Genomic DNA, 27,416 nt, shown 5'->3' with positions numbered 1-27,416 from the left:
GTTTGTGATACAAAACTGTCATTATCAGTTTCAGACGCTGCCGTTTGGATTGTCCACGGCACCACGGGTCTTTACCAAGGTAATGGCCGAAATGATGATTCTTCTTCGAAGAAAAGGCGTATTAATTATCCCTTACTTGGACGATCTCCTGATAAGGGCAAGGTCCAGGGAACAGTTAGAGGACGGAGTAGCACTATCTCAGGTAGTGCTACGTCAGCACGGGTGGATTCTAAATATCCCAAAATCACAGCTGATTCCAACAACACGTCTACTGTTCCTAGGGATGATTCTGGACACAGTCCAGAAAAAGGTGTTTCTCCCGGAGGAGAAGGCCAGGGAGTTATCCGAGCTAGTCAGGAACCTCCTAAAACCAGGACAAGTGTCAGTGCATCAGTGCACGAGAGTCCTGGGAAAAATGGTGGCTTCTTACGAAGCGATTCCATTCGGAAGATTCCATGCAAGAACTTTTCAGTGGGATCTGCTGGACAAATGGTCCGGATCGCATCTTCAGATGCATCAGCGGATAACCCTATCTCCAAGGACAAGGGTATCTCTCCTGTGGTGGTTACAGAAGGCTCATCTTCTAGAGGGCCGCAGATTCGGCATTCAGGATTGGATGCTGGTAACCACGGATGCCAGCCTGAGAGGCTGGGGAGCAGTCACACAGGGAAGAAATTTCCAGGGCTTGTGGTCAAGCATGGAAACGTCTCTTCACATAAATATCCTAGAGCTAAGGGCCATTTACAATGCCCTAAGTCAAGCAAGGCCTCTGCTTCAGGGTCAACCGGTATTGATCCAGTCGGACAACATCACGGCTGTCGCCCACGTAAACAGACAGGGCGGCACAAGAAGCAGGAGGGCAATGGCAGAAGCTGCAAGGATTCTCCGCTGGGCGGAAAATCATGTGATAGCACTGTCAGCAGTGTTCATTCCGGGAGTGGACAACTGGGAAGCAGACTTCCTCAGCAGACACGACCTCCACCCGGGGGAGTGGGGACTTCATCCAGAAGTCTTCCAAGTGATTGTAAACCGTTGGGAAAAACCAAAGGTGGACATGATGGCGTCCCGTCTCAACAAGAAACTGGACAGATATTGCGCCAGGTCAAGGGACCCTCAGGCAATAGCGGTGGACGCTCTGGTAACTCCGTGGGTGTTCCAGTCGGTATATGTGTTCCCTCCTCTTCCTCTCATACCAAAAGTACTGAGAATCATAAGAAGGAGAGGAGTAAGAACGATACTCGTGGCTCCGGATTGGCCAAGAAGAACTTGGTACCCGGAGCTGCAAGAGATGCTCACGGAGGACCCGTGGCCTCTACCTCTAAGGAAGGACCTGCTCCAGCAGGGACCTTGTCTGTTCCAAGACTTACCGCGGCTGCGTTTGACGGCATGGCGGTTGAACGCCGGATCCTGAAGGAAAAGGCATTCCAGATGAAGTCATCCCTACCCTGATCAAGGCCAGGAAGGATGTAACTGCAAAACATTATCATCGCATTTGGCGAAAATATGTTGCGTGGTGTGAGGCCAAGAAGGCCCCTACGGAGGAATTTCAACTGGGTCGTTTCCTACATTTCCTGCAAGCAGGATTGTCTATGGGCCTAAAATTAGGATCCATTAAGGTTCAAATTTCGGCCCTGTCGATCTTCTTCCAGAAAGAACTGGCTTCAGTGCCTGAAGTTCAGACGTTTGTCAAAGGGGTACTGCATATACAGCCTCCTTTTGTGCCTCCAGTGGCACCTTGGGATCTCAATGTAGTTTTAGGGTTCCTAAAATCACATTGGTTTGAACCACTTGCCACAGTGGATTTGAAATATCTCACATGGAAAGTGGTAATGCTGTTGGCCCTGGCTTCAGCCAGGCGCGTATCAGAATTGGCGGCTTTATCCTATAAAAGCCCTTACCTGATATTTCATTCGGATAGGGCGGAATTGAGGACTCGTCCTCAATTTCTCCCTAAGGTGGTTTCAGCGTTTCACATGAATCAACCTATTGTGGTACCTGTGGCTACTAGGGACTTGGAGGACTCCAAGTTGCTGGACGTAGTCAGGGCCCTGAAAATATATGTTTCCAGGACGGCTGGAGTCAGAAAATCTGACTCGCTGTTTATACTGTATGCACCCAACAAGCTGGGTGCTCCTGCTTCTAAGCAGACGATTGCTCGTTGGATTTGTAGTACAATTCAACTTGCACATTCTGTGGCAGGCCTGCCACAGCCAAAATCTGTAAAAGTCCATTCCACAAGGAAGGTGGGCTCATCTTGGGCGACTGCCCGAGGGGTCTCGGCTTTACAACTTTGCCGAGCAGCTACTTGGTCAGGGGCAAACACGTTTGCTAAATTCTACAAATTTGATACCCTGGCTGAGGAGGACCTGGAGTTCTCTCATTCGGTGCTGCAGAGTCATCCGCACTCTCCCGCCCGTTTGGGAGCTTTGGTATAATCCCCATGGTCCTTACGGAGTTCCCAGCATCCACTAGGACGTCAGAGAAAATAAGAATTTACTTACCGATAATTCTATTTCTCATAGTCCGTAGTGGATGCTGGGCGCCCATCCCAAGTGCGGATTGTCTGCAATACTTGTATATAGTTATTGTTACAAACAAATCGGGTTGTTTATTGTTGGAAGCCATCTTTTCAGAGGCTCCTACGGTTATCATACTGTTAACTGGGTTCAGATCACGAGTTGTACGGTGTGATTGGTGTGGCTGGTATGAGTCTTACCCGGGATTCAAGATCCTTCCTTATTATGTACGCTCGTCCGGGCACAGTATCTTAACTGAGGCTTGGAGGAGGGTCATAGGGGGAGGAGCCAGTGCACACCAGCTAGTCTAAAGCTTTTACTTTTTGTGCCCAGTCTCCTGCGGAGCCGCTGTTCCCCATGGTCCTTACGGAGTTCCCAGCATCCACTATGGACTATGAGAAATAGAATTATCGGTAAGTAAATTCTTATTATAACACAGAATATGTGTCATAAGTATCTTCTTTGTATTATTTTAATCATTAATGACAGGGGAGGCACTGCCTCCCCTGACTGCACGTCCCTGGTTTGTAATGTCTGCTATGTTCTTCCCCGTCATATGCTATGTATTCCCCCTTCATGTTGCTGCTTGGCAATGCATTGTACCACAAAGAATCCCTAGTGTATGTGAGTACACCTGGCCAATAAAGCTGATTCTGACACTAAAATACATATTAATGTGACATATCACAGTATGAAGGCAAAATTAAATGATAAAATTCTCTTCTTTCACAAAATCTAAATAATGCTTGTTATAATTTCACCTCTGCATTTAGATGGCTTAGCTTCGAGCGTCAAGCATTTGGTGGGGAACAATTTGTCCTAGAAAAGGGCGACTATCCAAGATGGGACACCTGGTCTAACAGCCACAGGAGCGACTATCTGATGTCCATCCGTCCCTTGAACATTGTGAGACTTTACTCTTAGCTTAGTGTGATGTTTAGATTGTGGACCTTTCTGGAATATCCTGTGGTTACAATGATGGTGTCCATATATGAACAGATATGTGCCAAATTCAAATTATAATATGTGTTGTTGATCTTTATGTATAGTCAGTGGCAAACCACATTTTCCATGGTTGCAGATTATGTTATTTGACAATGTTGTTTTATTTGGGGGGGACATGCAATGATTTATATTATATTGGTTTAAAATATTAAACTGTAAATTTTAAGCACTGCCAGTATTGGCAGCCATAGGGGGGTATTCAATTAGCCGTAATAACGGACTTTTCGCACAAAAAAAAGACTTTTCCCGTGAATCGCAATTACAGCCTATTCAATTATGCAGGAAAATTTATCGGTGGTCATTTTTTTCACAAACTTCACTAACCTACTCTGAGCAGGTGAAAAGTTGGGAAAATCCCTATTTTAAGGTAAAAATGTTTTGATATGGTACAGAACACCTGGGACACCCCCATTAATGACTAATTAGGCACGTTTTTTTTTATTATTTTTAATTGCCTGATAATGACATGTCATTTTTGGGGTGAAAAAGTACAAAGTGATGGAAATTGGGGTTCAAGGTATGGGACAGGTATATCGGGGTGCTTTATGAGTGGAAAAGGTGTTTTTAGGCTTGCAGGTGGAAGTAATCGGTCTGTTTCCACTTTTTTTTAAACCACCCTAAAATGACCCAAATATATACTTATACCCATTTTCATGTACCCCAAATTTAATGAGAGCATTTATTTTGCACAGAAAAACTTGCTTTCTATAATTTTTTGGCATTTAAAAAAAAAATGCATATAACCGCCATTTCACAATTTAAGTCCCCAAAAACTCTTTAATGTGATCTCTAATACACTTCTCTTCTGTTATCCTATGTTAGTTTAGCATTTTTTAGGATACAGGCTGATACAGGCTGATTTCCCCATTTTCACCTACACTTTTCACTGCAAAAAAATGGGAGCGCACATACGTGTGAAAAGCCATTTTTGCAGCAATTTTCGTCCGATCGCTGCACAAAAAATTCTTGCAAAAAATTGCAGCAAATTTGCGGCTAATTGAATACCCCCTTAGTCATTTGAACAAAAAGATATGGTAGTGACATTTGTGCATAAAAGCTTCAGTTTCATTGAAAGTTTAATATAATTAAGTACTATCATACAAAAGACAGTAGAAATTAATAATATGCCATTCCAACTTGGGCTCCCTAACCCAGTGGCATTACTAGGGTGGTGCGGACCCACCTGGGTGTCACCCTCCGAGAGGTGACATCAAAATGATGGCTCCTCTTCAGTGACAGGAGACGGGTGCTGCACTGTAACATTACATGCAGCTGTTGGCTACTGTCACATTGTAGGAGCCAGCAGTAGAGCCACACAAGTCTCCTGGGGCATGCCCCCAGAGTGATGAAACGTGCCCGGGCCGCGAGGCAGCGCTACTTTCCAACAAGGCCATGAGCCATTGTCAGTGGCGCACAAAGAGGTCTTTTCAGCTTCAACAATTTTCTGTGACATGCCTGTTCCAGCCCCAACCTCCTTTTCTTCACTATAGCCTCACCTCATCATCCCCCGTGCTTCAAAATTCACAGACACACAGCCATCTCATTAATTTGCCATTACTAAATCAACTACACTGTCCAACAATCCTGATCTCATCCATGGCACACCAAATAAATTTGCTACCTGCAAAAGTGCTCCTGCATTACTGAACACAACTGGAAGAAATTTTGCTCCAAAGTGAACTTCTCCACTAAAAATTCATAGTTTCATCTTACTGCTGGATGAAGGTCTCCAATGCAGCTTCCAGTGACTCAAAATGGATCCCACACATCTTGCGCTTCATTTGTGGGAGCACAAAGAATTTGCAGGGGTCCAGTTCTGGAATGTATGGTGAATGACCAAGTTCCTGGATGCGTTGGGCCAGAGAGTCCACTTCTTTCCTGGCTTTTGGGCAGGTGCATTGTCGTGATAGAGAAAGGCACCACGATCGTGAGTTCTTGGATGGCACCTGGAAATGGTTTCAAGCACTTTGCAGCAGGCATTGGTTAGCATCAGTAGCGGATCTTGCCACGGGCAAGCAGGACTTTTGCCCGGGGCGCCGCCTTCCGGAGGGCGCCGCACCATGGCAAGATCCGCCACTGTGCCCCCCCGCTGTGCCCGCCGCTGGTCCCCCGCTTTGAAGGGAACCAGACGCTATGTGTTTAGTTTCCCTTCATGGAGGGGACCTTTGCTGTGCGGTGTGCGATGACGTCATAATTGACCTCTAGTGTCTATGCTGTGCTATGGGAGAGACGTAATGACGTCTCTCCCATAGATCCGAGGAAAGGAGAAGAGCGGCGCCGGCGGAGGAGGAGGTCTTCAGCGGTCTGGAATCAGGAGCGGGGATTGTAAGTATACTTTTATTTTATTTTATTTTTACTTCCTGCGGTGCTACAGGGGGCACAAATGGGGGCGTAACTGATCACGCCCCCATATGAAGCCACGCCCCTATTTTTGCCCGGGGCGCCACAAGGGCAAGAACCGGCCCTGGTTGGCATACCAGTCCCCAGTGACAATGCGCTGCTGCACGAGTGGTAAAGTAGCTACATGACTAGTCTTGGCCACAAAAACTGCCACCATCTGCTTGGCCACGCTGTGCTCATGTCTGAATTCTATACCGGTGCACCTCCAACTGTGGTCCACTGGGCCGACTGTTGTTTGGTCTCTGGGTCAAAACTGTAGATCCAGGATTTATCACCACTGATTATAACCCAGACAGAGTAAGAGCGACTGCCATCAAACCCTGCCAGTATGTTGCAGCCCAAATCACTTGAGCCTCCTTCTGCTCTCGAGTCAGCTGATGGGGCACCCAGCAAGCAGAAACCTTGCTCATGCCAAGCTTTTTGTGGAGTATTAAGCGGATGGATATCGATGAGATGGCCTGCTGGCAGCAATGTTTTCCTCGGTGATGGCGGACATAGGTCAGCCGTAGTGCTCCTCACCTTCCAGGCACAATCTTCTGTGACGAAACTCTGCAATCCCTCAAACACACTGGTTCAGGATGGTGCATCCTCCCAAAAAGCAGCTCACAATCGGCCAAAACTATCCTGATATCGAAGATCACTCTTGTAGTCATAGAAGATCAAGGCTCTCCAGTGGCCTCTGTTGAGCTCAATAACAAGTTTGTGAAGTAACTGAACATGTGTGCAGTGCTGCTTACATATGGTTCTGTGCCTTGATATTTCACAGAGATTACAGTTCACAACCAGTGAGATTGTGTCTACTCTACCCAGTGTCGGACTGACTCAGTGGGGATCTGCTTCCTGTCCATTTATGCCGGGACAATGTTTAGAAGCACTCGGCACCTTACATCCACTACCTGCATCGCTGTAATCACACAAGGTTATTGCAGGGACGAGTGCAGAGAACAGGGTACCTCTAAACACTGTGCCGCCATAAATTGACTGGGATCCCCAGTGAGGCATCCCAATGCAGACTCTACCTGTGCACTGTACATTCAAAAAAACTTATTGCGCACCCCTCGTATAACACTGCCCTTTTCACTTGCCAAGCAAATATATTTGACTCCCAGAGTCAATTTAAGAGAGTAGAGGGACCGTGTGCATGCTCCGTGCAGGCCCCCTTCTCTCTGGGAAAGCAGTAGTCTCTGGCTTTGGATCAGAGTCTACTGTGCATACGCAGGTCTTCATGAAACATGGCACCCGTGCCACATTCCCAGTGCAGTATCAGCCAACCCAAGACTCTGGAGTGGTAAATGTGGGTGCAGGGTGTTCAGTGTGGCCGCCCTGGAGCCAGGGGCCCATGTACACAACACACACCATGCACCCATTATAGATACTCCAATGTTTACTTCTATAAAACCATCCAATTTTCTAAACACAGGCATATCTTTGCTATCTTAAACTCACTTCACCATCCATGATTTTGCTACTTATTTCAAAGATGAAATTAAGACCATTCAACAAGATTTTACCTTTCACCAAATCTCACATCCCCCCATCCTGCACTCATAATTAAATTCTCTCAGTTATTTCTTTATCTACATTGTGGGTGGAATTCAATTGGGAGTGAGGTTTAGCGAGGTAAAAAACATTGTGTACCTCGCGCACAATTCCCAATTACCAGTATTAATTAACCCCCCAAAAAATGCACAAACCACTTGCACAAACTCATAGACACTCCACATACCTCACATAACGCTGCAGCAGAAGACCTAACTCCAGATGCTAGATGCAGAAGACACCGCTTTGCAAGGTGAGTAATTACAGACTAATTAAGCTAATTGGAAACCTCCAATTGCTTAATTAGTCTTCATGGGGGTGCCGCTGGGGTCCCAGAGGAAGTTCCGATGATATTTCCTAAAATGAACAATTTTAGGAAAAATCAGACTTGCTCTGCAGGTGCGAGAAAAAAGATGCAGTGATTTCTATAGAAATTTTCTGTCTTTCAATTGACCAGCAAAACCCCGCCGGCTGTGGAAAAAAACCCTGCGCCTAAGTCAATAGTTTTCTTTGTACACTTTATAAAAGTATGTTCTAAAATTCAAAGTTACCATGACGTAGATATTTTAAAGCTGCTATGTTACAATTTATACAGGTACAATTTAAATTGAAACCCCATATTATTTCATTTAGCTATTCACCATTTCTTATAGCAGTAAACAGTCTCCAAGTAAAGCCAGGGAATAATTTATTAGTGGTATTAAACACTGAATACCCCATCTATTGCAAGACTTACACTGTATGTGTGGCATTTGTTATTGCTGAGAACACATTTGAGTAAAATATAAAACTATAAGTAACACATCCCAGAATGTTATTCATTTTAAAATCCCATTGTAATTTTTGTTAATACCATCCTTAATATATAGAGTGTCACAAAGTATCTGCAGCACCGTACAAGGTGGTAAATATAAAAAAAAGTTTGTTACTGTACATATAATATGTAAGTAGTACATAGCATAAATACAAAGCAAGTCTATGGGTGTGATCTAGCAAAGCTACAAATGCAGCCAAGTCTCTGAAAATGCAGATCTCTGAGGCTTTTCTTATATGCACCAAGCTCTGGAATGTAATACATTCAGTGCCGTTACTAGAGCTGGGCGAGCCGTGCGATCACACAGGGTGCCGTGGCCACGGCAACTATATGTTACAGTATTCCATCTGGAATACTATTGAAAATGTCCGCCTCATAGAAGACAGTATTAAGGATGCTAGAGAAGGCGGTGGCCATTTTGAGAAGGTCATTTTCAATACTTTGAACTCGAGGCAAGTGCGAACAGCAGTCCTCACCTGAACTGTAGAGACTGGCGGCAGTGGCAGGCACTGTGGGTGCTTAATATGGTGACAGGAGCATTACTGTGTGGGACATAACATGGTGTCAGGGGCATTACTGTGGTGGCTTAATATGGTGCGAGAGGCATTACTGTGTGGGGCATAATATGGTGTAAGGGACATTATGTCAGTGAAAAGTAGCCTTTTCCTGCAAGGCCACATCCATTAAAGCAAAGTCACGTGCGCGATTGTTAGGTTTTTATATTTTTATGGGAGGGGGGCGCATTTTTTTAGTGTTCGCACTGGGAACCAAATTGTCCAGATACGGCCCTGAATACATACCAGAGCTTGTACGCGGTGAGCAATGCCATCTTTAAATGGCATTGCTTCCCTCCCAGCACCCCCAACAGCGTGTGCATCACTTGACACTTGCAGAGAAGGACTCCAGTGTCAAAAACACGAAAGTCCTTCGGTCATAAAGAACAACTCTTACCGGGAAAGCTGTCCTTTGCGATTTACTGAAAATGTGATGATGCAATATTTGCTGAATATCGCGCTTTAACAATATGGTAACACTGACTGTGTAGTACAAGCAGCAGTGGCAAGGGTTGGGTAGGTTGAAATATGTAGTGGTTATTTGGCAGGTAGGGGGGAGGGGAAATAATTTCAGCACTCAATGAGTTTGTACCCAGGGCAGTAGAGAGCCTAGCTGGGTCCACCCTTTAATATACTTAATACCCTATATATTAAATATAGAAAAACATGTATTTTAAATGCTTCCCTGGACACACTGCAGCCCAGCACGCTAAGAAGAAAAGCTGCATCTGCTGCTGCCAGGTAAGGGGGGCCCTAGGCCCCCACTGGGCTCCTCCAATAGACTTGAGCATGGGTAATTAGTATCCTCTCCCCCCTCTCTGCGCAACTGTCTGTACCCAATGTAAGGGCAAGCACACAGTGTCAATAGTATAGGGACCTCCGGGAGTTGCTGGACTGCCCCTAGAGATTCCTCCCAGTGGCTCCGAGAGGAGGGGGAGCGATACTAATTACCTGGGCACAAGTTTCATCAGAGTGCAGCAGTCTCCTATGCCTGCTTGGGGCGATTGCGCTGAGGAGCACATGTCAGCCCCCCCATACACAGGTCAGTCATTTCTTAAGTTATATTTTTAAATGGGATGTGGCCACACCTTCACAATTAGACCACTTCCCTTTCATTATCAGGGCCCAGGAAAGCTTTCTACTGCACTGAGGGGTCTATTCATGAAGCAGTGAAAAAAGCGGTGAAGTGAACTAGTGGAGAAGTTGCCCATGGCAACCAATCAGCTGTTAGGTATAAGTTTATAGAATGCACTTGATAAATGTTACTTCAAAGCAGATTGGTTGCCATGGGCAACTTCTTCACTGGCCCGATTCTCCACTCTTTTCACTGCTTCATGAATAGACCTCTGATTCTCCCCACACTGCCGCCTCCTCCTCAGTGAATGGGAGCCAGGCACAGTAACATCACAGTGCAGCACCCAATCACTGAGTAGGAGCCTGTATCTTGGTGCCATCCCCCTAGGACTGTGACCGTTCTGCACCTCTTGCTCCCCCATAGTGATGCAACTATGAAGAGGGATTTATTTGGATCACTCCACCCCTCTTCAGTCCTCTCTGTGCACGTGTGAGATCAGTTATGTACAGTCAGGGCAAGCGTGACGAGAATGAGGGTGTGACACGCGGCCATGCATACAACAGGTGCTGTTGCTTCATGCCCCTTTTTGCGAGGAGTACAGAGATAGGGGTGATAGAGTGAGTAGGCACACGGGATGACACCTACTCTAGTGATAGCACTGAACACAGGTCACTTGTTACACAATGATAAATATGCCACACATTGGGAGATGGATAGAGATCATGTTTTGAATAAAGTAAAGAGATAAATAACCAATTAATCATCTCCTGACATTTTTCAAATACAGCCTGTAAAATGACTGTTACAATCTTACTGACTAGTACTTTATCTCTCGCCAAGGCTTGATACATATGGTTAGTCACTCTCCTGAAAGGCTTCTGCCTTGGCATCTTAATTATTTTTATGTGTATTAATTAGCAGTTTTTTACCACAGTCGGCACCTAAAACTTGTCAATGCTCATTTTCATGTAGGACAGCGCTGACCATAAGATCCACCTGTTTGAAAATGCTGGTTACAATGGAAGGAAGATGGAGATTGTGGATGATGATGTGCCAAGTCTGTGGGCTCATGGCTTCCAGGACCGAGTGGCCAGTATAAAGGTCCTCAACGGAACGTAAGAGCTCTTACATTACCTATATGATGTGCATAATAACTTTCTGTACAGCCAATTACAAGCAAAAGGATTGTTATATTAATATTAAAGTCTCTTTTCTGTTCTGTACAATAAACGGCAAAAGTCAATACAGCATATGTCAGGGATGAATGTGGATGAAGAACACACTCACGTCATCTAACCCTGTTTATTGTTTCTTGCAGCTGGGTAGGTTATGAATACCCCGGCTACAGAGGTCGCCAGTATGTCTTTGAGAAGAAAGAATACAGACACTGGAATGATTGGGAAGCCAACCAGCCCCAGATCCAGTCTGTTCGCCGTATTCGGGACATGCAGTGGCACAAGCGTGGCTGCTTTGTTCCAACCCCAATTGCAGCAGCCGCTGCAGCACCTGCCCCTGTCCCCGCTAGTAGCTGAAGGAGAACAAAGCACACACACCAGTCATCACCCTCTTCTGCTGACAAGCACGGCAAGAAGAGACGCGTAAAATGATTTTAAAACTTGATAACGTCTCTTTAATATGTCAGTCCGTAATCTTAAATAAAGATTACTGCATCACTAAATAATTTTGTTGCCTGTATTCCTAAAAAGTAAATTCTTATTATGCAGTCTTGATTGCAGCACGTAATTTAGTGGGCTAAACTTTTCTCCATTGAAATTAATGTACCGTGTGTGTGCAGCAAAGCGGGCAGTAAAATCTACTCCATCTGTAAATGTGTGTGTGTGTCTTATGTGTAATAACTTCCATCTGTGGCATTCATTAAAAGGAACATTTAAAAGTCTTGGCAAGATGTATTTGATAAGCAAGTTATTCCGTATGTAGTATATATATAGATATATATATATATATACATATATACATATATATATATATATATATATATATATATATATATATATACAGGTTCAGTATCCCATATCCAAATATTCCGAAATACGGAATATTCCGAAATACGGAATTTTTTGAGTGAGAGCGAGATAGTGAAACCTTTGTTTTCTGATGGCTCAATGTACACAAACTTTGTTTAATACACAAAGTTATTAAAAATATTGTATTAAATGACCTTCAGGCTGTGTGTATAAGGTGTATATGAAACATAAATGAATTGTGTGTATGTACACACACTTTGTTTAATGCACAAAGTTATTAAAATATTGTATTAAATGACCTTCAGGCTGTGTGTATAAGGTGTATATAAAACATAAATGCATTCTGTGCTTAGACTTGGGTCCCATTGCCATGAAATGTCATTATGGTAATCAATTATTCCAAAATACGGAATAATCCGATATCCAAAATGCTTCTGGTCCCAAGCATTTTGGATAAGGGATACTCAACCTGTATTGCCATTAGTTGAGGCCACACTTATACTGCATAGGATGCAGAGCACAAAAGCTCATTATATAATAAAATTAGTGCTGTACAGTAGTTAAAAAAGATAAGCATTATAAATAACTGAAATATTCAACACATGAAACACACAATACACTTTTTCAACTCAAACATGTATTTTATTTTGTAAATAATTTTATTACATGTGCATATTCAGTTCAATACAGAGCCACCAGTAAACATTACATATAGAAGCCCTAGTGCCCAATACTGTATACGCACACGCTTTCTTTCAATCTTACCTTATATCAGTAACATAACACAGCATAGCCATCTAACACAAAATAGCCTCTGGACAGAGAGCACATGCATAAAAATTCCCTGCATGAACTCTATTTAAATCTACTTTCTACAATGGTTCCATGCACGCTGGGAATTAGTAACAGTTCCCTGTGCCTTCCGGAAGAACAGATAATTTGTTAACAAGGACGTGATGAAGTAGTGCATCTCAACTAAAGATTTTGGACAAAACTAGTAAAAAAATATATAATTGAGTTTATAGCATGTGAAGACTTATGCAGATTAGGAGCAAATAAAAAAAAGGAGCAAATTCACACCTTGGTAAAACCATGCTGCACTGCAGGTGGGTTAGATTTAAAATGCACAGAGAGATTTAGGGTTAAATTTACTAAGCAGTGCTTTTCACAGCCGTTGTGTCTTTTGCAGTTTCAGCCACTGGATTTGAAGGGGCAATGGTATTAAATACAAAATACGCCTGGTTTTGTTTTTAGTACTATTGCCTCTTTAACTCTAGTTGCCGAAACTATCAAAGATGTGTCAGTTCTGAAGTACTGCTTAGCAACTTCAGCCTTATGGTGCATACACACGGTGAGATATTGACTATGCCCAATTTTGACTATGCGAATTCCCTTGAACTTCCGCAGAGCCCAGAAGCACTGATACTGGGATAAATTTACTAAGATGGGAATTCTATTTAAGATGGGATGTTGCCCATAGCAACCAATCAGATTCAAGTTATTATCTTCTGGAATGTGCTAGATAAACGAGAAGTAGAATCTGATTGGTTGCTATGGGCAACATTCCATCTTAAATAGACCCGCCATCTTAGTAAATTTACCCCATTGTCTACACATATGGTGCGATTTTGGCTACTATGGCATACTTTGAACTAGATAGTCAAGATTGACTTGCCTGCACAGTCCATTTTTTCTTGTGATACCGCGGGGCCGCACATTGGTATCGCAAGCTGCATACACACAGTGCGATATGTACTAACTTTCCTTGCGATTTTGACTGTATAGTCAAAATCGCAAGGTTATATCACACCGTGTGTATACACCATTAGAGTTGGGAGGGGTATGTTCTAGCTTAATTATACATTTCATTGTTAAAATAAGGTTGCCAAGTACTTGTCCGCTACATGCAAAAGCAGTCAATATTTTCCATCCATGCAAAAATAAAATAAATGTATTTGCACTCCTGCATTGCAACATGGTTTGTCCAGGAGTAACTGCTCCTGTTTTGCTCCTTTTTTATTTGCTTATCAGACCTGAATGTTTCAGATGAAGAGATAGGTAAACAAACCAAAAAGAAAAGACAAATCTGGCACTATATTAAGGATTGTTTTATATTGAGCGTGGTATATAATGTAACTAATATTTTTGATTGGGAAACAAAATGGGGAATAAAAGTTCATTATAAAAATTATTAAAAACATAAAGAGGCATAGAAATGCTGACCGGCTAAATTTCAGTACACTGCCCAATTAGATCTGTGTTCTAAACTAAAAGTAGAAAGAGAGGTACCTTATAATTGGAAAAATGCCGAAATTGTAAATAATTTATTCTGCTTCCCACCAGCTACCAGTGGTCTGAGTTATATGGTCCTAAATACTTAGTCAATGTTACATTTTTCTTTTACACCCCAATCCCAGCCGCAACATGTCAGCATTTTTGCCACTACTCCCCCATCAATGCCTGACTGTCACTTACTCTGCACGAAGGTAAGCACTGCGAGAGGTGTCTCTATTTATAGGATTTACTATGGTATGCCGGCGGTCGGGCTCCCGGCGACCAGCATACCGGCGCCGGGAGCCCGACCGCCGGCTTACCGACAGTGTGGCGAGCGCAAATGAGCCCCTTGCGGGCTCGCTGCGCTCGCCACGCTATGGACACGTGGACCCCCACGAGGGAGAATAAGTGTCGGTATGCCGGCTGTCGGGATCCCGGCGCCGGTATACTGTGCGCCGGGATCCCGTCAGTTGGCATACTGAAGACCACCCCTATTTACACCCCTAGAGGCAAAAGTTAGTGACAGTTATGGGGGTCTATTAATGAAGCAGTGAAAAGAGAGGAGAAGTGAGCCAGTGGAGAAATTGCCCATGGCAACCAATCAGCATTGAAGTAACATTTAGCATTTGCATACTGTTAAATTATACAGAGGAGTTGATTGGTTCCCATGGGCAACTTCTCCACTGGCTCACTACTCCACTCTTTTCACTGCTTCATGAATAGACCCCATGATCTCCTCGGTTAACGGTTACATATAAAACAGCAGGTTTTTAGATTTAAAGTATATAATGGAAAATAAAGGGGAAAGGAGAGCAGGTGGTACTAGATATAATCTGCTGCTAGGCAGGGAGATCATGAGGGACAGGGGTGTAAGTGAAAATAGATATGGAAAGGGGAGAAATGGAAGAGGACAGATTTAACGGAAGATTTTATTATGCACAATAATACGTTTTAATGAGGAACTCTTAGTCGTCTGCTTCTTCTATTCTCTTGCAATTATAATCTTGGCTGCATTATTTACATTATATGGTTGATTAGCTTATCCATGACTTTGTTAATTTCCATATTACATTTTAATAAAGTTGCTTCTATGGTGCTGAACAAAACCTACTGTATGAATCATTGCTATAAGCTACAGAAAAATGACTACACAAGGCAATGACTGAAAATGAATCTGTATGGACTGTAGCTGTGACTTTAGTAAAGAAGAATCTAATTTGTATTTTGGCATTAACCCAAAATCAAGTGAGGTGTTAAAGTTTCTCAAACATAAAATATTACTTAGATGACTTGATTTATTATAACAAAATATTTCAGAATGTTCTGAAGACAAAACATACAAGTTTTTTTATATTTACCAAGAAGATTGTTGCAGCACCTTCACCTTCCAGCCACAAAATGCCACTAGGAACCCATTATCTCAGCTGTATCACCAGCCGTTTAATGAATATTTGGTTGCCCAATTTGTATTTTTTACTACATTTTATTTTAGACCAACTGCCACATAAGTCAGTCCATCATGGATGGATAAAGTGTGACATCTGATGACCGCTATCAGAGCTGCCTGGTGCACATGTTTGTGCAATTTGCAGTGGCTGTCACATAAGTGGAATTATAGGCCACGGATCTGACATTTTGTTGAATATGCTGGACAGCCACAGTTATTTATTATTACAGGTTGAGTATCCTATATCCAAATATTCCGAAATACGGAATATTCCGAAATACAGACTTTTTTGAGTGAGAATGAGATAGTGAAACCTTTGTTTTCTGATGGCTCAATGTGCATAAACTTTGTTTAATACACAAAGTTATTAATAATATTGTATTAAATGACCTTCAGGCTGTGTGTATAAGGTGTATATGAAACATAAATGAACTGTGTGAATGTAGACACACTTTGTTTAATGCACAAAGTTATAAAATATATTGGCTAAAATGACCTTCAGGCTGTGTGTATAAGGTGTATGTGAAACATAAATACATTCTGTGCTTAGATTTAGGTCCCATCACCATGATATCTCATTATGGGATGCAATTATTCCAAAATACGGAAAAATCCCATATCCAAAATACCTCTGGTCCCAAGCATTTTGGATAAGGGATACTCAACCTGTATTACTACCAGTTATTTATATAGCGCACACATATTCCGTAGCGCTTTACAGAGAATATTTGGCCACTCACATCAGTCCCTGCCCCAGTGGAGCTTACATCTATATTCCCAACCACTTGTACACACACACTAGGGTTAATTTTTGTTGGGAGCCGAGTAACCTACCAGTATATTTTTGGATTGTGGAGGAAACCGGAGTACCTGGAGGAAACCCACGCAAGTGCGGGGATAATATACAAACTCCACAACGTTAGGGCCATGGTGGGAATTGAACCCATGACCTCAGTGCTGTGAGGCAGTAATGCTAACCATTACACCATCCATACAGTTGTAACATATTTGGCCAATTTAGCTACTAGAGTAACCAGATTGAAATTTTAGGTCTGGTCTCCCATTTCCAGGCTAATTAACGTTGGATTGAAAATTTAGAAATAGATAAAGGAACAATGTATTTTCCTCCCCTCATTATCACAGTGGCTCTGTTATTCTGAGATACAGTAACAGGGTAATCTGCCAATAACTGACTCAGAGGGACCAATCCAGTTAGTGGGGATATGCTGCCTAACATCCCATTACGTTCACATACACACATATCAGCCAATTACGGTTAGCTGAACATCGCTACTTTTCCTACACACCTCTTTGCGGGTGAGGAGAAAGTAGCAATATTGCTGATCTCAATGTGCTATTCCAGAAAGGCACATGGTGGCTAATCCTGTATTTTAATTGTGCCCAAATTGTCAGTGGTCTAGTTAGTGGACAGGAATCAATAGATTCAGTTCCTGACCCTCTGATTGTTTGAACACAGTACAGTACTCAGTGGCGTCCTGCATACAGTGTACTGGGATATAGGGGGTAATTCCAAGTTGATCGCAGCAGGAAATTTTTTAGCAGTTGGGCAAAACCATGTGCACAGCAGGGGGGCAGATATAACATTTGCAGAGAGAGTTAGATTTGGGTGGGTTATTTTGTTTCTGTGCAGGGTAAATACTGACTGCTTTATTTTTACACTGCAATTTAGATTTCAGATTGAACTCACCCCACCCAAATCTAACTCTCTCTGCACATGTTATATCTGCCCCCCCTGCAGTGCACATGGTTTTGCCCAACTGCTAAAAAATTTCCTGCTGCGATCAACTTGGAATTACCCCCATAGTACATCATGCTTATACAATGAATTCATACAAGTTGTTATGTGTAGACATAGAGAAGACTCTCACTATAACAGATTTCCAGTCTGAAAAAAATCTAAATAATAGAGGTAAGAAAGAGGCATACCAAGTTATATTCAGGCGCTAGGTGTATGGGAACCTTTGCTAAACTGCAGCCAAGATTAGAGGGAAGTCACTCCCACCATAACAAAAAATAGAACAGAAGGGAGGCTGCACTCTATTGAATTAGACAATAATAACTAATTTTCAAATAGATATGATTAAAAAAGACAATTTAATAAAAATCACAAATATATACATAAAATATCATTATGACATGAATTCATGTGCAATTTTAAAAAGGTATATAATATATTACCCTGGGTAATGAGTCAGGACGCGCATGAATGATGTAATAAAGGAATCCGTTCCGATAATGCCCTCTGGTGTGAAATAAGTCCAATACAGCAAGAGTCCCTTATATATGTGGAGAGTCCAATCGGTAATGCAATAGTTGATGCACCATTAGAAGGAATAGCAGATACCAATAGTCTTTTTTCAAAGGTATAATGTAATGTCTTTATTTGGGGTTTATATACCCTGGCCTAGACAATATGGTGGCTTAATTAGCACCTGGGTGTTTAGTTTAATCAATCAAATAAAGTATACACAAAAACAATAAAAACATAAGCAGGAGACAGACCAATCCCCAGAGAGGGACAGCTAATGTAAACAAACTAATACTTTTTTGGTCTATATATATTTACTTAAAAAGAGAACACAATTCGACCAATCATTAGTTTTGTTTATCCCAGTATTGTCTGAGAAACAGTTCCTGATGCATTCCAATAGGTTGAGAAGGACAACCTATGTAGACCTATGTATCATGTGATAACCAGTCACATGACCGGTATATTTCTCTAGTCTAGTATATGGAGATCGAAATTCATCATAATGAAATGAATATTTATATTCAGACTGGCTTTGATGTTTATATGCAATGCTGCCAGAATTACACTGCCAATTGCTGTCCAATACACCGTGCTCGCCACAGCTTGTTGCCATGGCAACGTGGTGCATTAGTCACGACCCCGGGTTACCTAATAGGAAGGGACATTGTAGGTCCCGGGTAGGTGCCGCCTGCGTCACCATGCTCGTCATGGAGTTGTCTACATGGCAACGCATGCCCGCCCAGTTCAGCTGTCAATCACCGCCGGCTGCTGCAGCTTGTGTACGGGTGGTCAGCCAATATATAGTTAGATATACTGGCCGTCGGCTATGCTGCAAAAACAAACAAAGAAATAAAACAATACTCCCCCCCCCCCCCCCCCCCCCCAAGTTGTTTGCCTCTATCAGGGGATTTAGCTAGGCTTTCTATCACCCAGGACTTAACCTAACCTGAAATCTGATTGGTTGCTATGGGCAACATCCCATTTTAAACTCCCCTCTTAGTAAATTTACCCCTGCATGTCTAATTTTTCCCTAAAATAATAAGATGCTTAATCCACTCCTACCAAAAGAATCCCTAGTAATTAACCCCAGTAGTGTAAGTAGAAACAAATTCTTAGTGGTACTGTGTGCGCACGCCAGAAAATGGGGGTGGCCACATGGGGTACGGCCAATGAAAATGGGGGCGTGATACACATATGACCCAAATAGTGCAGTGCCAGATACACATATAGTGCCAGAAACATATGCCCCCACGGTGCCAGATATGCCCCCATAGCTCCAAATATGCCCCCACAGTGCCAGATACACATGCCCCCAGTGCTAGATATGCCACCACGTTGCCAGATACACATATGCCCCCAATAGTGCCAGATATGCACACACAGTGCCAGATACACATATGCCCCCAATAGTGCCAGATATGCCCTAACGGTGCTAGATATGCCTCTACAGTGCCAGATATGCCCAAACAGTGTCAGATATGCCCCCACAGTGCTAGATATGCCTCCACAATGCCAGATATGCCCCCAGAGTCCCAGAGTGCTAGATATGCCCCCACAGTGCTAGATATGCCCCCACGTTGCCAGATACAAATGCCCCCACAGTGCTAGATACATATATTTCCCCACAGTGCCAGATATGTCCCCATGTTGCCAGATACAAATGCCCCCACAGTGCTAGATACACATATTCCCCCACGTTGCCAGATACACATGCCCACGTAGTGCCAGATACACCCCCACAGTGCCAGATATGCACCCCAGCAGTGCAACTCACCGTTGTTGCCACTGCTGCCTGGGGCCGTCACTGGCTGCTGCTGCTGTCAGGGAGAGGGGAGAGGAGAGCGAAGCACGTGCCTCTCCTGCCCCTCTCCTGCCCTCAGTCCGATTTCCTCCTGCGGCAGCATCTTGTATTTCAGATCTGGCGCCTGTCCGTGAGCCAATCAGAGCTCGCGGTTTGGCAGCGCTGGCTCCTGATTGGCTGCTGGTCCCTGAGCTCTGATTGGCTCACAAACCGGCGTTTGTGTAATACACGCCGCTGCTGCCTTCAAAGGGGGAGAAGCCGCCGGTCACCAGACTGACTGACTGACGGCAGGCAGGAGAGGGGCAGGAGAGGAGAGGCGCATGCTGTGCTCTCCTCTCTCTGACACGGTGCATGCAAGGTGGCGGCCCAGCGGTACTGCGTACCAGCTGGGAATTTCTTACCGGTGCGTTGTACCACCCCATACCGCCATACTTGCAACATTGATTAACCCTCCACCCCCAATAAAAACAATATCAATATAAAATTCACTTGCCTTAATTAAGTTATAATAAAACTTATTCCTTGTGAGACATATCTCCAAAATATGGAAATGGTCCTGGTCATGGAGTGTGTAACCATTCATGTTTGTACGCAGTTTTGATGTTCATGGAACTGAGCAATTATCAGCACACTGTGCATGTACCGCATTCGCAGTGCGCAAGTGCCAAGGTACCTCTGCGATGCCACTCGCAGTAAAGATTTAATCGCAAGATAATTGACAGGAAGGGACCATTTGGAGGAGGTAACTGGGAGTGGTGGGAAAAATGCATGGCGTGTCATGGCCATTTTCAGGGAGTGTATCTGCTTTCCGCTGCAATCATGTACGTAGAGAAACATGGAGCTGGCTTCGCTACTGCTGTGGTCAATCTTTGTGACCATAGGGCTACGTGAGCTGTTGATATTCTGCATTATTGTGTGGCTGCTGTGTATGTGTATACTGTTGCTAATGGCTTTACGATGGCCTCGGTGAGCGTCTATCTTCTTTTCTGGACGGCAGCTTCACTTGCGACGATTAGCAAGTCTGTAGCCTAAACATTCTCAGCTGTGTACGCAAGTGCTTACAAACATGAATCAGGCCCATAATGCATTATGTCATAGTTAAATATACTTGTACAGAGAAGAACAATTGACTTCCAGGAAATTTAAATTATTATTATTATTATTTGTAATTGTTTTACAGTAAAGCTACGGTATAATCTGGTCAGGCAATCTTCATTTGGTGCTGACTGCAGTGTCACACACTTGCCCACCCTGCTTACTGGTGCGACTTCTTCAAGGCATCATTTGCATCATCACAGCCATTGTAGATTACTGTGTGTCCAGAACACAGGACAGGATGCTGGAGTTCTGCAGAAAGTGCAGTTTCCTAAACAAGGCTGAGCACAAAACTGAACAAGATTACCACCAGACCATTTCCTTAACCTCTTGTGGTTGGCATGATTGATGCAACTTCTGCCAACCACTGTATCATACATTTACATCCCTCCTTTCAAGTAAAAAAAAGTCTGTGGGTGTAAGACAGTGCAACATAAGTACTGAATGTGGAAACAGTGACATAAACACAATGAACATGCACAAACTGGAAGGCAGATGGGGAAGGGACTAGGTGGGCTAGATGTATTAACATACATCGCCGCCCTCACCGCCCATCGCAGCGATGTTGATCGCATATGTACTAACATATGCGATCAACATCGCAATGCGGTAACGGAGGACCCACGCGATACCTGTGAAGTGGTGTGCAGAGGGGGCTCCGTCACATCCCTGGGCTCTTCACCTGCTCCCCTGCCGGGAAGCAGGCAGAAGGCTGTCCCCGGCGCCTCCTCCTCCCCCCTGCAGCCGGAAGGACCTCCAGCTGCATTGCTAGGGGGAGGAGTAGATTACAGTACCTTCCGGGTCCAGGCTTCCTGGTGGAAGGTATGCCGGGGATGGGGAGGGGGTCGGCGTCTGCGGCAGGTTGCGGCAGCTGGCGAAAAGAAGCCCATAGGCTTCTATAGGGTATCGCCATAAACAGTCATGAACTATAGCAGGTGAATATGGGCACATAGCTGGTGGTGTTGGTGGTGGTGCTGTCAGGGACAGCAACAGAAATCTTGGGTCCCAGTACAAAGATATCTCTGGGGCCCCCACAAACCATCTTGACCCCACCCCTTTTAAAGCAGGTGGTGGTATAAAAAAATAATAATGTATATATATATATATATATATATATACATACACATGTATATAATTACATGTGTGTGTGTATATTTGTGTATATATATATATATATATACACACATCTTCACACACGTATGTACATACAGACGTATACACACATACAGATGGGTCCACGGTTATCTTGACTAGTTTTCTGCGCCTAGGCACAACATGACTTATTAGCATAAACCCTTCATCTATTTTTCTTAGCTGCATTAAGTCCAACTGGACAGTCTCAGTTAATCCTATTAAAGGTCAAGATAAGCGTGGACCCATCTGTACACACACACACACACACACACACACACACACACACACACACACACACACACACACACATACACCACACATATATACACACATACACATATTTACACACAAAGGGGTCAATTCTACTCAGCGACAGTTGAATAGCGCCGGGAGTTAGCTCCCGGCACTATTCAATACAACGCCAAGTGACAGCAATTGTCGGGAATTCTTCTCTCACCCCCGGGGGATGAGAGAAGAAAACCGACAAAAGTGCTGCCGCGCGGCCAGCGCGGGGCTGATTCTGTCGGGAATCAGCATTGCACTGGGGAGTTAAGTCGGAGAATGCCCGTTCTCCCGACAATTCAACCTGTTAAGTCGGCGAGAACGGGCCTTCGCCGACTTAACATGAGCTGAATTGAACAGCGACGGGAGCTAACTCCCGGCGCTATTCAACTGTCGCTGAATAGAATTGACCCCATACACCTGAGCTACCTACCTTTGAAAAAGTCACGTGGAGCGTGACGAAACGCGTCAGGACCCGCCCCCACTCACACCTAGCTCAGGTGTAACTACAAGGTGCACATCGATCCCCACTGCACCCTCCGTCATTAGCGGTTTTAACATACACGCCGCCACAGCCAGGTTGTGAAAAAGACGGTCTTCTCCCCTCCGCTGCACAGCGTATGTGGGCATTGCAGGACACATATGCCGAGGACGCTCGGCTTTGACCAGCCCACCGGAGAGGTATTGAGATTCATTCTAACCGAGGAACTTACATCCCATTGGGATATTACCAGTGCACCCTGTTCTCTATTAATTACCTATCTTATCAAGTGGAATACGGAACCTTTCCTTTAAGGTCACGTTTATTATACTGATCCTGAGCTACTACAAGTTACCCTAAGTTCACTATTAGTGACTGTTCTTAATCAATTTACCGGTATATAATGTTTTATTTATAATAAATTAGTTACTTTTTATGTTGGCTCTCTGTACAGTACATTTATATTCCTGATATCCAGCGCAGCCGTTTGTCTTTTTACTTGACAGTGCATGTCTGAGCATAAACCAAGCATGACGTCAAAGGAATTGTCTGTAGACCTCCGAGACAGGATTGTCTCGAGGCACAAATCTGGGGAAGGGTACAGAAAAATATCTGCTACTTTGACGGTCCCAATAAGCTCAGTGGCCTGCATCATCCGTAAATGGAAGAAGTTCGGAATCACCAGGACTCTTCCTAGAGCTGGCCGTCCGTCTAAACTGAGCGATCGGGGGAGAAGGGCCCTAGACAGGGAGGGGAGCAAGAACCCGATGGTCACTCTGTCAGAGCTACAGCATTCCTCTGTGGAGAGAGGAGAACCTTCCAGAAGGACAACCATCTCTGCAGCAATCCACCAATCAGGCCTGTATGGTACAGTGGCTAGATGGAAGCCACTCCTTAGTAAAAAGCACATGGTAGCCCACCTGGGGTTTGCCAAAATGCACCTGAAGGGCTCTCAGACCATGAGAAACAAAATTCTCTGGTCTGATGAGACAAATATCGAACTCTTTGGCGTGAATGCCAGGCGTCATGTTTGGAGGAAACCAGGCACCGCTCATCACCAGGCCAATACCATCCCTACAGTGAAGAATGGTGGTGGCAGCATCATGCTGTGGGGATGTTTTTCAGCAGCAGGAACTGGGAGACTGTACAGAGACTTCCTGGATGAAACCCTGCTCCAGAGCACTCTTGACCTCAGACTTGGGTGACGGTTCATCTTTCAGCAGGACAACAACCCTAAGCACACAGCCGAGAGTATCAAAGGAGTGGCTTCAGGACAACTCTGTGAATGTCCTTGAGTGGCCCAGCCAGAGCCCAGACTTGAATCCGATTGAACATCTCTGGGGAGATCTGAAAATGGCTGTGCACCGACGCTTCCCATCCAACCTGATGGAGCTTGAGAAGTGCTGCAAAGAGGAATGGGCGAAATTGCCCAAAGATACTGTGGGTGTGCCAAGCTTGTGGCATCATATTCAAAAAGACTTGAGGCTGTAATTGCTGCCAAAGGTGCATCAACAAAGTATTGAGCAAAGGCTGTGATACTTATGTACATGTGATTTCTTAGTTTTTTATTTGTAATAAATTTGCAAAAATCTCAAAAAATGTTTTCATGTTGTCATTATGTGGTATTGTGTGTAGAATTTTGAGGGGAAAAAATAATTTATTCCAGTTTGGAATAAGGCTGTAACATAACAAAATGTGGAAAAAGTGAAGCGCTGTGAATACTTTCCAGATGCACTGTATGTGCACCATCTGACTTAGATATAGGTGGCTGAAACGGTGGGAGGACTTGTCATTAATCATGTCCTGGATCTGGAGAGTGCACCCTGTATGTCAGCATGTGCTTGCAGTTTGGGCTTAACCACATGGATGAGAATACAAGTCCTGAGAGCAGACATTGGGAAGATGATGACAGTCCATCTCTAGGGAAAATGTGGAATGTCATGTACAAATTTAAATAATCTTGAGAGCACTTTTCCAGTAATTGCTTGGCAGAGCAAACTGCCATTTTGGCCAGTCCATCGGACTGTGGATAACTAGGATCTCTGGGAGTATGTTTGATGTCCCACCTCTTGATGAAGTCTTGAAATTGATTGCTCATTAACTGCATGGCATTATCCTTGAGGAGCTGTTGTGGGATACAATGCACTTCAACTTTTTGATGACTGCAGAGCTAATTATGTTAGACAAGTAGTCCATTTTGAACAACCCAGAGTAGAAATCAACAGAACCAGGTGATCCTTACCTTTCCAATCAAAGATGGACCAGAGAGGAGGAGGAATCTCATGTTAAGTCAGGGGTTCTATGGCATGATTAGCTCAAAGGGCACTGCAAGGGGCAGAAGTAGATACTACACATTCAATGTCACTTGACATGAGGGCTAATACAGGGCATACATAGTCCTGTGTTTCATTGCATTACAGCCAGGGTGTCTGTGATGGACCTGTTGAGCATAAAAGCCCTGGAGTGAATGAGGAATAATGAACCACTGACCATGCAGGAGAAACTCATCAAAGAGTGCAAGTTCATCACAAAAGGCAAAGAAGGAACACATGTCGCATAGGAATTCTCTAAAGGAGGCAGTCCATCCATACAGTACAACTTGGAACAGACTTTGAAAAAGGTCATCCTTTATAGTGGCCTCTCAAAGCTCTTTCAATCGCCTTAAGGACAGCACATCAATTTCCACAACATCCAATCTAATGTCATCATCTGCAACATCAGACTAGGGTAAATGAGCTTGGTAGATGGCATCAGCTATAGTACATGGAGTTCTTTGCCACACTTGACACCACATCAAGTGATACCTTTGCAACTTGAGCATGAAACGAATGCATGAGGATGCAGTGCGAAGAGGCTTTCGCAGAACATTGATGAATGGTTGGTTTCAGTCTCAGTCATGGCTCTGGAGACAAAAGTAATAGGTTTGTTATACTGCATACAAATAGAACAAAAGTCATCTTGGAAGCATCTACAGAGAGCAACACTGGAAGATGTACATCAAGAACTAGAGCACAGGACTGCTTTTTAGCTTGGATTTCAATAGGGAGACTGCAGAATCATAACACTCTGCCCAACAACACTCAGCTATGTAAGAGCTGTCAGAGTGGATCAGTCACTTCACTTTAGTAGGGATGAAACTTGGATGTGTATACTAGTGCGTTATACCCAGGAAACGCTGCAAACTGATCTTGTCTGCAGGAGTGGGCATCTAGAGTTAACTATAGCAGTGCAATAGTCTAGACAATTAAATTCACTGTGTGACAATGATCAATGCCAACATGAAGGTAAGCATGATGGAGGAGGTTTCTTCATATAATGTTGCATTTGGCGCCAGTGTTGATGTTGTAGATTGATGGTATTATTGAAGTCTTTCTCTGTGACGGTGGTGAGTATTTCAGTCTTCCCTGTCTTCAGATCTACACCTCTACAATTAAATCCAACACACACACACACACACACACACACACACACACACACACACACACTAACCTACCAGCATATTTTGGAGTGAGGAGGAAACGACATAAAACACAGAGGTCAAGACCACACAGTCTCCATGCAGATAGTGTTCTGGAGAGGAATCAATCTCAAAACGCTGGCCTCTCTAGCACTGTCCTTGACTGGTTTTCTTCTTACCTCACTAACCGCTCCTTCTCTGTGTCTGCCTCAAGCACCACCTCACACCCTCCTATCCTTCCTGTTGGTGTCCCTCAGGGTTCTGTCCTTGGACCCCTTCTGTTCTCCCTGTATACCTCTTCCCTGGGTGCGCTCATTAACTCATTTGGCCTTCAATACCACCTCTATGCTGATGACACACAACTCTACCTCTCATCTCCTGATCTGTCCCCCTCTGTCCTCTCTCATGTTTCCAGCTGCCTCTCTGCAATCTCCTCCTGGATGTCTGAATGCTCTCTAAAGCTCAACATGGACAAAATGGAACTCATCATCTTCCCCCCATCCAGAGCAACACCCCCGACCAATATCTCCATCATTGTTGACAACACCACCATCTCCCCCGTTCCCCAACTCCGCTGCCTGGGCGTTACTCTTGACTCCTCCCTCTCCTTTGCACCCCACATCCAAGCTCTGGCACAATCCTGTCGTTTCCAGCTATGCAACATTGCTTGTATCAGGCCATATCTCTCCCAGAGTGCAACTAAACTCATCATCCACTCACTGGTCATCTCACGACTTGATTACTGCAATGTCCTCCTCACTGGCCTCGCTTGCTCCCATCTTGCTCCCCTCCAATCTGTCCTGAACTCCGCAGCTAGGCTTATCTTCCTCTCCCGCCGCACCACATCTGCCACTCCCCTTCAACAAAATCTACACTGGCTCCCATTCCCCTACAGAATCCTCTTCAAACTCCTCACCCTCACATACAAGGCCATCTCTAATTCCACTGCTCCCTACATCTCCAACCTCCTTTCCCTTCATACTCCCTCCCGCCCCCTACTGTCGACTAATGACCGTCGCCTCTCCACCGCCCTGGTCACTGCTTCCCATGCACGAGTTCAGGATTTTGCCCGTGCTGCACCCCTTCAGTGGAACGCGCTCCCCCGCTCCATTAGACTCTCCCCAACCTTGCAAAGCTTCAAACGGGCACTAAAAACCCACCTATTCATCAAAGCGTACCCTTCTAATGCATAACCCAGAGCTGAAGCCGCGCCTCCACCCCCTGCCTCATGCCGTGAACATCTCAGCTTTGCTTGCATACTGCCATCAGGCTACCTCCCGCTTGC

The 27,416-nt window shown here is 44.2% G+C and overlaps 1 protein-coding gene across 1 annotated transcript in view; it reads left to right on the top strand.

Annotated features, from left to right (window-relative positions):
• The window catches only part of CRYBB3 (crystallin beta B3), a 42,037-nt gene extending 30,453 nt beyond the window's left edge, over positions 1-11,584 (top strand). The window contains exons 4-6 of the mRNA XM_063913218.1: positions 3,290-3,422; positions 10,876-11,018; positions 11,222-11,584. Coding sequence (XP_063769288.1) covers positions 3,290-3,422; positions 10,876-11,018; positions 11,222-11,435 — 490 coding nt within the window. The 3' untranslated portion in view covers positions 11,436-11,584. The remainder of the gene's footprint in view (positions 1-3,289; positions 3,423-10,875; positions 11,019-11,221) is intronic.
• The last annotated feature ends 15,832 nt before the right edge of the window (positions 11,585-27,416 follow it).

Source organism: Pseudophryne corroboree, chromosome 1 (genome assembly GCF_028390025.1).
Source record: "Pseudophryne corroboree isolate aPseCor3 chromosome 1, aPseCor3.hap2, whole genome shotgun sequence".
NCBI lineage: Eukaryota > Metazoa > Chordata > Amphibia > Anura > Myobatrachidae > Pseudophryne > Pseudophryne corroboree.
The sequence above is the reverse complement of the archived record's forward strand: the minus strand, read 5'-3'. Positions and strand labels throughout refer to the sequence as shown.